Here is a 12552-nt window from a genome sequence, read left to right as displayed (position 1 = left end):
TTTTTGGATCGTTAAGAGTTAGTAGATGCACCGGTAACAGGTTAGAAAGAGTTATATTACTATTCTCCAGTGTTGTGGTAAAGATGTGCAGTGAATAAAAATTTAAAAAATATATATATAAAACAACACTAATTTTTTTTATCTTTTCTAAGTTATTTTTAAGTTATTGTTACATTATGTTATGTAAGTTAAGTTTTAGTATCATTTCCCTTCTCCCTCTCTTCTGCCACCAGTTTATACCTCCACTGTCATCTATCCTCAAAGGTAAAGTGCAAATAAAACTACATTTTTTTAAATCAATTGTTATTCTATTATGGTTATTTATACACTTACAACTACAAAACACATTTTTCAGTGTTTTCCTTACTATAGTTATTTTTTTTCCAATCTACTACTCAGCTTTAATTTGAGAGTGTTTTTCGTGTTGGAATGAATTATTTGTTTTTACATGTAATTGTATGGGGAAAAATGATTCACCTTACGACATTTTCATGATAAGATCTCAGTTTCGGAACGGATTAATTTCGTATCCTGAGGTACCACTGTATTTAGATTACAGGTTCCAACAAATAATATTCAGTGTCTTACCACAAATATGCTACCTATTGATTATTGACAATCTATGACATGCCATAACAGGCAAAAATTTAAAAAAACTTATAAGCAGGCTTAAAATCAATAAATACAAATGTATTCTGATAGTTTATGAGTTAATTATACTTTCTATTTGCAAAATTTCCTCAAACTTAACACAAAATAAGAAAAAAGTTAACTTTAAGAAATTTGCAGTATTTTCCAGGATGAAATGAATATCCTGGGATATTTCCAGGATTAAAAAACAGCCGGGATACCAGGATTCCTATATACCATATGTCATGTAACTGATGAAATTTATTAAGCAAACAGAATACAGATACGTGTACAGAATGCAGTTTTCGTTAATTAATAATTAATAGTAATAATATAAACGTGAAGATAAACAGCACACGTCCAGCGAGAACCTCACAGATTGCCAGATAGGTTTTATAAAAAGTAAAGCAGAATTCCTTGAAATGTATCCCAAATTATCTTTAAAGTGGTCCAAATGTAGTATTGATATAAGCCTCAATCTGCTATTTGTAGCCCAATCGTGCAATCCCGAAAACCAGTCATATTTTATGAGATAAGAGAAAAAAAGATAGTCCATGGGTAAGTGACACCCAAAATGTGTTACTGTAAAAACAAAGCCATATTGACCAGATTACAGTTGTTCTTGGTCTATGTTTTTTTATAGTAAGGAGCCACTTCAATCTAAATGAATGAGTTAACATATGCATATCATATTTTGAACAGAATTTTCACTTTGAATTACAAAGTAGCTGTATTTCAAACTAACCAAATTCCTTAATGTGAAAATCTCTATCTCTGGCCAGGACAAAAGTACAGTTATGAACTAATGGGATTTTGAACTATCAGTGTTTGAATTAAGGAGGATTTCTTGTGTTGTATTTTTTTTTTATTTAAAAATAAAATCATACGCTGAAAGTCAAATATATTAAAATTACTTTAAAATAAATAATTAAATATTTCCAAGATTAGTTTATTATATCATTAATACTGGAATTAGTTATAAAAATTTTTCCCTAATTTTCTTAAAATTTTACAGATGGATTTATGACACAATCAATAATCATATTATTCTACAAATAATTGTAAATTATTTTTTAATTTTTGAGATAATGCATAAGGATAAATAAAATATTATGTAATAAATATCAAAACTTAATTTTTTAGATTAAAATACAAATTGATGTTGCTTGTCATACTTTTTATGTCCTTGTATTTCATTAATACAAAGTTGAATGCTTTCAAAAATTTACAGCTCAGTAACTAAAGTTTATATGAATATACCAATTTGGCACTTATAATATACATGCACATGCAAAACTGTATGTAAATTAAATACATAGATTTTCCCGTGTGATGTTATATAAATTAAATGCATAGTTTGTTAAATGTTATGTTGATTATTTAAATAACTTTTAATGCAGGCAAAGTATCTAACTATTATTAGAAAATTATTTTGTATTAATTGCTTGTTTTATTTCTTTGCTACATGCTTAAAACACTGAAAATATCCTCATGAAGTGATTGTATAATTTTTGCCTGGGGTTGTATCATTATTTGAAAGTGAAGAAACATTTTGTATAATTTATTTTAATGAAAAAAAATAGAATATTCTGAATTGAAAAATACCTTCAATAAAAATTATTACACACAACAATTTGGACAACTAAATCACAATGGCAGACTTTTTCATTAAACGTGTGGAAATTTTTCAAAGAATCACCTCTGCTAAGATTAATAATCTAGCCTCAAGAGGGGATGATTTTTTCAATCCCAAAATGCATTGATGCTATAACAAGTGTGATTAAAGTGTTTTGAATGAACTGATCTTGTCTCCTGATTAAAACAGACTACATAAGACAAAACTTATGATAAACGGATGTAATTCTTTGAAAAATTTCCATGTATGTTTAAAAATTATTACTGTGAAACAATCCTATGATATTTCTCTGATGGATAATCATTTAATTCATTAATAAACAAATTCTGTACTTATACAAACATCACAAAACCTAATTTCCTTTTTTGGCCGATTCTTTTCTTCCAGAATATTCTAAATTATTTAATAAATATTAATTTAATTATAATTACTAAATTTAATAATAGATAACACCTAATGTTTCCCTCTAGTAAAAAATTATTTAGAAATTAATTAAATATAATTGCAGAAAAAGTAGTCCAAATTCTGTACTGATATCAAGATTTTAAACTTTTTAGAAGTTATGATTAAGCCTTGGTTACAGATTAAAATAGTAGATTTGTTTATGAAGCCATTGTTATGAAATGCTATTTTGAGAAGTTTTTGAAGTTCTGTTCGTACATCTGATAGCTGAACAAATTAGCATAAAAAATTGAATTGCACTAGATAGCCTCTTGTTCTCATTTTTATATTGTTAAAAGTAGGCATAAAATTAATCACACAGGAACATAGGGATAGATATATCTGGTATAGATATATAGGCTTTATTACAGGAGAAAGTGCATTTTGGACTATATGTCCCTCACAATACTTACAAGTTAGATGATAGACATACAGTGATAGTTGCAACTCAACTTTTTAATGTGCTTTGTTTCTTTTTAGAATATACAATACAGTACCTTTTACAGTTTTAATAAAATTTTATTATACTCTCCTTTTTATAATTTACAGGTAATCCTTTTAATACCCTAGTTTTATTTAAAATTTTTTTATTGTTTACTTAACTTACAATCTCAATAAAGTTTATTCCTTTTAGAATATACATGTTTCCTTTTGCAAACTTTTTATGTTTTATTGTCTTAATAAAAGTTTATTATACTCTCCTTTTATAATTTATAGGTATTCCTTTATGAATAATTTATTTAAGACTTTTTACTGTTCATTTAATTTACAATTTACTTAATTACCTTATTGTTATTAGAATCCAGTTGTCACTATTATAACTACAACACACATAATCTCTACCATTCTTGTTATATTGTGTTCATTATAATTTTATGTATATTCATAACTGTAACTTAAAAATTTATAATGTTTTTAAACATATTGATGTTAAATAAAGAGGACTGATCAGGGATATATATAGTCCAAAATGCATTTCCTCCTCTAATAAAGCCTGTGTATCTATCCTAGTATGTTCCTGTATGATTAGTTCTATTAAGCAATCTTGTGTTTACTTCCAACAATAAAAAATTGAAGTTTTAAATATAGATATAAAAGTTTATATTGATAACACTATCTCAGTCCAAATGCCTGTAAGTCTACCATTCTCATGAGAGGCATCAACTCTAGCATAACATGGTGTCTCCATATCTTGCTACCTTCACGCAGACAACAGCACATTAAGATTATTGCTAGCTATAGTTACATCCATTATAGACAGGTCTGACTTGTTAAAGGTTATAGCTGAGAAACAGTAAAATAGAATCCCAACCTGTACTAACCATGATAAATTATAGGATTGACCAGATGAGAGTTTAAATTCCCTCATGGCAATAGAGCAATATCTTAAATATGATTTAAGTTCTTTCATATAGTGTGTTCTAACAGTTGCATGCAGTAAAATGACACCAGTCTGATGTCACTGCATCTTTGGATTTGTCTAAAACCTATCCTAATCTAGAACTATATCAAACAATGCTATACAGGGGTAAAACCAAAGTTAATTTTCAGTCAGAACATGCCAGTATGTCATACTGGCAGATAGCATAAAAAGTATTGATAATTAGTACGTAGTCCTAGTATTGTTCAGTAAAAACAATTTACATGTTCAGTCACCATATATGCATATCAGAAGTAATATTTTTTAAAAAAAGAGCACTGGATAAAATTAGATATTGCATTGCATTGATAAACACACTGAATACAATAACTTAAACCAGGCTCTACTATGCAGATATTTACATGACTAAACTATTTAGATATTGAGTTTTAACAAACCAATTTAAACAATATTTTCAGTAGTAGATTTCCTCTTGTTCTCATTTTAATTGTTATGATTAAGCATAAAGATTTCTCGAGAGAATGAATCATACAGGAAAACACAATGAAGATAGAATTTTTAGTAATATGCAACTCAATGTAATAATTGTCAATGTAAAAATTGACGCGGTTTAAACTATATCATGGAACCATAAGTTTAATTTCAACATCTGAAAAATAATAAAGTTTCTAAAATTATTCTATAAAATAATATTAAAAATAAATCAAGCCCTATTGGAATACATCTATTAATTAATTTTTCAAAATAATTTAGCAAATTAAGTAAGAAAAACAAAAAAATGAACTCAAACTGCAAATAAATCTAAGTATCAAAATGCTTATTTGTTTATAAACAAACATCTTTTCAGCAATTATATATAGACTATATTTTAAATTTTATAAAAAAAAAATAAAATAAAATATTTAACCATATTAAAATACAATTTAAAAACAAAAATATAGACCAGAATTTATAATAGAATTTTTTTTTTACATCTATGTGTCAACTTTTATATAGAGTTTTAATATGCGTTGTGCGGACAATACATGGTGCACACTGGCGAAAACTCACACGTGACGTCATTACGTCGGTAGATTATGGCGGAAGTTCTCCCGACAGCAGGCAAAGGCTATGGCTTTTCCATCCATTACGAATTCATTTTACATTGCATCGTTCTGCAAAATCATAACACAACGAAGTGAACTGTTTAATTAAAATTTTATTACGCTTAACATTCAAGTTAATTGCCATTTACTTCATTAAAAGTAACAGCATATATACGTAAACACTGATGAAGGCATTTTCTATCATCCTCTGCTTCCCTTTAAAACAATATTTTACCTTTACAACTTTAACGCGTACGATATTTGTTAACTACAGAGAAAATTATTAGAAAATGGAGACTTTAAGAAAGTAAGAAGCCGTTTAAATGGACTGAAAGACTGTCAGAGCATAGTGAAAAGTTTCACGACATAAAACTCACTCACCATTGTCGATTCACTTAGTCGAACTCTTTCAACAACAAACTATGAAGATACCGTTGATTGGCTTTCCGCTGGCGCACCTTAAACTAACGACTGCAGCGCCACGTTTACTAAATTTATATAATCTGCTATCACGTGATTATTAATTTTTAACTTGTTCATTGGTCGAGAGTCGAGTTGTAATTTTATTTTAAAAAAATTTAATTTTACTCGTAATAAAGTTTTTGAATCATTTTCTAACGCTTTAATTTCGATAATATATTTATGATTTACATTATTTACAATTATAAAGTTTTTATTTATATATTTATAAGTTTTACAAAATTTTTAATTAATTCAATTAAATTACTATTTATTTTTATTAATTTCGACATTAAATTACATTTTTTTAAAAAATTTCATTCTGTTCTATAATAATTATCACATTAATTAAATTATTTTTCAATGGAATTTATTAAAATATTCTTTATATAATTAAATCTTTTAAAATAATATAATTAACATTTATATCGATAGATGGCGACATAGTTCAGGAGTTTCGTAAATTGATTTCGGAAAATACACATGTAAATATAACAAGGAATATGATTGTTGGAATAAACTAGAACACAGAAGTAAATTAATTTGTTAATATACAGCCGACATAAAAAAAAATAACGATAATAAAATTATTTAGCTTAGACATTTAGGCTTTTATTTAACAGTTCTTTATCTTACATTTCATTTTACGGTTTTATTTAACGAGAGATTTTGTATGCTGTCACATATTTCATCAATTTTACTTGTAGACGAATCATTTATTCTAGTGGTAGACTTTAAAGATGATTCTCCGTTATCCAATGAAGAAAGGCATTTATCTTTTGTATCAATTGCTATTTCAGTAGATTCTAAATCACTTTTGTTAGGAGAAAAGAAAAGGTATATATACATTAAAACCAATTTTACAATAATTTTAAATATCAATTAACATAATCAGTAACAAATACACTTTATTATGTATATCCATTCAAAACCATACAACAGAAAATCTTTCTTACTCATTGTCGTTGGTCTGTCCCTCTAATATAATATAGCCTATATATATATAGAATCCGATGAATATAACACATACCCGTGTGATTAAAAAGTATCAGAAATGGTTTAATAAAACGTAAGATTTGAATTTATTTATCAAAATTATATTTATTCACCTTCAGTGTAATCTGCTCCCATTGCAATGCACTTATGCAACTTTTTCGTGAAATCCCTTCAGGAGTCGCAGCGAATTTTATTTTATTGCATCATTCCACTCAAAACGGTAACCACAAAGCGGACATTTTGTGGTATTAGTTCCGTTTGTGGTATTGTTTCGTTGAGAAAACAAAATTTAATGGGCGTTCTTTGCTCAATTATGATCGACATTTTGAAAAATCTCCGGGGCAAAATTCTTTACACACGAAAACACACTATAACGTATGAATTGTCGTTAGATTTCGATGAATGCCGTACCAAAAAACGAAAAAAAAAATGACGACAGCGCCCATTTGCACTCACGCAGTTTAAATGAACCATTCCCAATACTTTTTGATTACAGTAGTATATAATTAAGAAAAATCTCCAGAATTTTATGAGTGGCCTCAATATTTAATTAATTCTTATTTCAGATTCCAAATGTGATATTTTAATGTCTTAAAATTTAATTCGATAATAGTCGTATTTTTCTTTTCTGGTCTGTATTAAGATAAACCATCCAAGAAGGAAAAGGATAGAGAAAACTCTCTAAAAACATGTAGAAAATTCCTATCTTAAATTGAATTTAGATCTTCTCAAAGTAAGACAATACATATATACTCGTATATAAAATAAATATTCAAAATCACAATAGAGTATCATATATCTAAAAAATTACTAGAAAAATAGCATGCTTACAATTGTAATAATAATTCAAAAATTACGGAAAGCTCTGGGAATTTCACAAAAAACTTAAAATTTCCGGTTTTATACCCGTTTTTCCCAATTTTTATTCAACGAGACATCTTACCGAATGTATAGTATTAGATCGAGAATTAGTTATTTTTGAAAACCATAATACAGTACTCAGTGCCGTAACTAGCCATTCCTGTGCCCTGTGCAAGAATTTGCATTTAGGCCCCTTAATTAATTAGGTTTGGGAAAATAATTAAACAAATACATGCATTTTGGGTCCCCCTTCCAAGTGGGCCCTGTGCGGGTGCACCTGTTGCACCAGCCTAGATACAGCACTGTCAGTACTGTTAGAGGTTTCTGAACAATCTTCTGAACGATTTTTATTTCTCCTATTAGAATTTTAATTCCACTTAATAAACTAGTTTGTATAGCGTAAGCCCAATAGTAGCCAAACTGTTCCGTTCCTTGAACACTGATAGTTTAAGCATGGGTTCGCGCCTAGCCTATCCGGTCACGTGGAGTTTTTTTGGTTTTCTCCACGTCTTTAACGTCATACTGTTTGAAAAGGAGAATATTAAGTTATACAGTATTTGAATAAGTTTGACGTAGAAAACACTAATTTAAAGAAGTGGATATTCTATAACACAAAGTAGTTTAGCCCAAGTTATTCTTGTATTTTTTACAGTTATTTAATTTTGATGGCAATTCTTGAATGTTTTATAAAATAGACAGAAATTGTTTTTTTCAATTCAAAATGAAAAATATATCCTTCATATGGTATCTAAAAGGAAAACGTGTGTTCTTTTTAAATACCATATAGTGGCCTGTCTATAAGTCATGAATTGAAATTCCAAATGAATCGTATAAGAGTTATGGCCATTTTCACAATTTTCTCATAATTATATACAGTACATTAGAGTCTTGTTTTACGTAGTAGTAAAACAAGACGTTATTGTATCAATATATACGATAACTACTTTCTTTATGATTTAAGCAAACTTACAGATCAAGTAAATCGTTACTTTTTGTAGTAGGATCCCATTGATGTAATTGTGACCTCCATATTCTTATTTGTTTGTCCCATGAACGTCTACTGTACTTCCGATGTTTATTTGGAGTTCGAGGATGATGTTTACTACGTTTGCGCCTTAAAATAAAGAACGAGTAATAATTAACATTTAAACAGTTACACCTCTTGAATATTTTAAACTATATTTTAAAACATCATTTCTCAATAAATATTTAAAAATACATGCAAAACAGTGATAAAATATAACAAAAATTCTTAATAATCTAGCTTTATACCGTTAAAAAATAATGCTTTGTATGCTTCGAATTCTTGATGAAATATCCTGAAATCGTGTATTAAAGTTATATATTCAAATATATTTTATTCCATTGGTATCGTAAATACCTCTACTAATTACAAAACAGTAGATATGAGAATTTTGAAGTAGAATTTCACATCTACTGAAAATTTTTTGTTATCAAATTATGAGATCTGTTCATAATATTCGTTGTTTAGCGTATATTTATTTGCTCCCCAAGTATTCATTTAAGTTTTTTTCATATTTGACTCTTTCCTCCCTGTGGGGATTAACAGGGAGCTTTTCCGATTCATCGTAGTGACCAGGCCCACTATGGGGGGGCGGGTGGTGAAGACGGTGTCCGACATATCCGGGATAGACTACCCACGAAAAATTCCTAGGTTTGCTAGGTACCAGGTCTTCAGAGCGGTAGGCTAATGTCTTAACCCCCTTGTTCATCCGTTCATCACATTTATTATGATTTCTTGTCTTTTTTATATTGAATTTAAATTCTAGACTCAATTTTGCGCCCCGCGTGACTTTGGCCAGATCCACAATGGGACAACTGGGTGATGACAGGGCCCAAAATATCTGGACGGACTACCTGAAAATATCCTGGGGATTTTCGACTCATCCAGATTCGATTGAATTGACTGGATTAGACAATGCAACTTATAGGCAATCTGCCAAGGAAAGATTGTTTCCTGGAAAACTGGCCCTTGCCTCTATTCAGGTGTTAGACATGCGAATAAAACCTGGAAAAGTCCACGTGGCCAGCTCGTTGATGAAATTTTATACATAATCTTTTTACGATAAAAGCAAACATTTTAGATTGGATTATGCAATGGCGTGCCATCCATGGAAGCTGTTGAAGCGTCTCTTCCCTGTATTTTCTAAAATATAAATACATATTGTGCGATTATTTTCATATTTTAAAGTGGGTTACTTTGAATTATTTAAAATTAATATTTTATTATAACCGTATTATGTATTTTATTACAAATTTCTATACTATATGCGAAAAAAATGGTAAGGTGGCTATTGTATATTACAGTGATTCTCAATTTTTTTTTCGTCAAGGTACACTTTTAATAATTTAAAAATTTGGCGGCACTTCGGTAAGTATCGCAGGACAACCGGTAACATCATAACAGTAATTTTTAAACGCTGTTGGTTATTTAGGTCACGCCTTGGTAACTATTGGCAGTTACCGGTAACACCGGTTACAATTTCGAAACGCACCCTAGGAAGGTAGAACCGATTGAACTACTTGTCTGGTGTTGCTTATGTATGGGTATGGGCAGTGGCGGCACACTTCAAAAATCTTGCGGCACAGTGGTTGAAAATCACTGGTATATTAGAATATAAATCCGTATATGCATATTCCCGATGGAAGCGCTGTATTGTAGAATACGGGACAGCTTCCACGGCGAAAATATTTGAATGATGTAAAGTAGCCTGATTATACGCATTCGCGTATGCTCTTTACAGAGCACCAACCTCACGCGGTTTAGCTCGTGGATGCTGCACACCAAAATATCGTATAACGCTTCCAATGATTCTATACAAGGCCAGCACAGCTTACCTATCATCAAATGTCACCGCACGCTACTAGGATTATGGAATAAGGAAACGTAGCTCATAAATCTGCTAAGCTGAGTGCCTCCCGAAGGAGTTTCTATGAGAAAATAGCCCTTATTTAGGTGTTATACACGAGAAGAAAACACGGAAATCTCCAAACGAAACCAGTCCTTTGTCGAGATTCAAACCCGCAACCAACTATCAGTTCTTTGGTGGTTTTTATCCACTCGGTTACTAGTGGGCGCAATTCTTAAAAAAAAATATAGTATTCAGAAAGTTTCACGAAAAATCTTCAGCTTTAAGATCGTTTTATTAGTTACGGAAACGCAACACTTGGGCGATCTGCCTAGGAGGGATGCCTTCCAGGAAGTCTTTTAAGGGTAACTGCTCTCTATTTAGGTGTTAAAGACGTGAAGAAACACGGAAAACTCCACCGAACTACCAGTGTTCAGAGAACGGAATCGCTTGGCCACTGGTGGGCCCTTTCAACTTTAAGAAATAAAATAAATTGAAAACAAAATACAACACTTTGCTCATCCGATCTATCCAATTATCCAGATTACAGCAATGAGATCGTTTATATATTTCCGTTTTTATGAAAATGTTATTCGGGTTTCATATTTGTTTACAGTGAAGAACAAAAGCTATTCACCACCTAAGCTAATACATGTGGGCGCAGCTTAGTGGTCGCCATATTGTGCGTGGAAGAATGAACTGTGTATATTTGTCAAAGCATTGTATCTGAGTTAATTTTGTTTAAACGATATAATTTGAAGAGTAGCTGACAATAGCATATAAATCGATAAAATTATATTGTGTATTGTAGATGCACTGTCGTTAATTTCATTTTTAAGCATTTATAAACAGATGAGTATTTGATGGGATAGAGACACATGCCCTTTATTTCATGTTCGGGTTTTTTAGAGATCAAGAAGAAGGCTTGGAATAGTGGAAAATTTAAACAATGGGAAAATAGTGGAATGTAAAGTATAGGAGTGAATGCTGTCAAGAAGGAACGTAAAAGAAGAATAAGACTATATGTTTTAGAACATGTGGAGTTGTTCTGTAATTTTAAAACATTATAGTTTTTTCATAGAGTTTTCATCGATTAACTACTAACATCATAGAACTCCATGCGGTCAGCTCTTTTGTCAGACACGAACCAGTGTTCAGTAGATGAAACCATTAAACAATGGTGACACAAAAATTATAAACAATGTTTTAGAAAATATTTTTTCGAAGAAAATTTTGACAACACCACCCTAAATTTGTTTAAACAAGAATATTAATTTTAATCTATAATAATTGTATATTTACTTAGGTATTTCAGAAATATATTTCTGATATTCAGGTGTAATTTTTCCATACTGTATTTGTTTTTCTCTTCTTTCCAAAATAACAGAATCTGTTTCAAAAATTACTCTGAAAATAAAAAACAATGAGTAAACGTTTATTTCCTGATAACTACTCTATCGGAATTTAATCAAAATTATTGTGAAAATGTATAATAATCTAAACGCTTATTTGTATTGTAAGATCTACAGTACATTCGAACCGAATGACCAAACAAGCGATGGTAGTCTTCCGTCCAACGAGATATTAGAATAACAAAGAGCTACTTTATAACTGTGTTGGAAAAGTGGAGGCCATGACAGTTCGAAAACTCCGAGTGACTGCATTATTGAATCAATAATACTCGTTTTTTTGTTTCTATCCGTTATCAAAAACAAGAAAATTTGTGAAATTATAATTATAACTAATTTATTAAACTATTACATAGGCTATATATGCTTTTTATTAAGAGTTTATAAAAATTAATTTGAAATAGCAAAAAAAAATATATATATATACAGTAGACCCCATAACACAGGTTCATATAATACGGATTCATATAACACGGCAAAAAAAATTGTGATCGTGTTCGTATAAACACGCTAAAAGAGACTCGTATAATACGGTAAAACGTCATCGCCGACTCGTGTCGCGACAGAATTGGTCGAATCTAGACCAATAGCGGATATTGCACAAACCGTTGAGTTTAAACGAACAGCGGACTTACTAAAAACCATTTATTATTTAACCGCCATAAAAATTATATTTATATTAATGATGTCTCCAAAGTTCAGTGAATTTTTCGCAGAAAAATAACTTATCAGAAAACACGCGCCCGCCGTTCGATGCGCCGCTCCGCGACGAAAACAAGCTTAA

At 30.0% G+C, this 12552-nt stretch overlaps 1 protein-coding gene and 1 long non-coding RNA gene across 2 annotated transcripts in view; both read right to left on the bottom strand.

The window, feature by feature from the left end:
- LOC111615931 (KAT8 regulatory NSL complex subunit 2-like) overlaps nt 1-5649 on the bottom strand; it is a 9970-nt gene extending 4321 nt beyond the window's left edge. Inside the window, exon 1 of the mRNA XM_023357369.1 lies at nt 5555-5649. Coding sequence (XP_023213137.1) covers nt 5555-5557 — 3 coding nt within the window. The 5' untranslated portion in view covers nt 5558-5649. The remainder of the gene's footprint in view (nt 1-5554) is intronic.
- A 326-nt stretch (nt 5650-5975) lies between these two features.
- Nucleotides 5976-11772, bottom strand: LOC111615933. Its single transcript, XR_002755161.1, has 3 exons — nt 11662-11772; nt 8460-8603; nt 5976-6446 (listed from the first exon to the last, which is right to left on the bottom strand). It is a non-coding gene; the product is annotated as an uncharacterized LOC111615933 (long non-coding RNA).
- Between the last annotated feature and the right edge of the window lie 780 nt (nt 11773-12552).

Source organism: Centruroides sculpturatus, unplaced genomic scaffold, assembly GCF_000671375.1.
Source record: "Centruroides sculpturatus isolate CEXI.00-Female unplaced genomic scaffold, Cexi_2.0 scaffold2710, whole genome shotgun sequence".
In the NCBI taxonomy this organism is placed as follows: Eukaryota; Metazoa; Arthropoda; class Arachnida; order Scorpiones; family Buthidae; genus Centruroides; species Centruroides sculpturatus.
The sequence above is the reverse complement of the archived record's forward strand: the minus strand, read 5'-3'. Positions and strand labels throughout refer to the sequence as shown.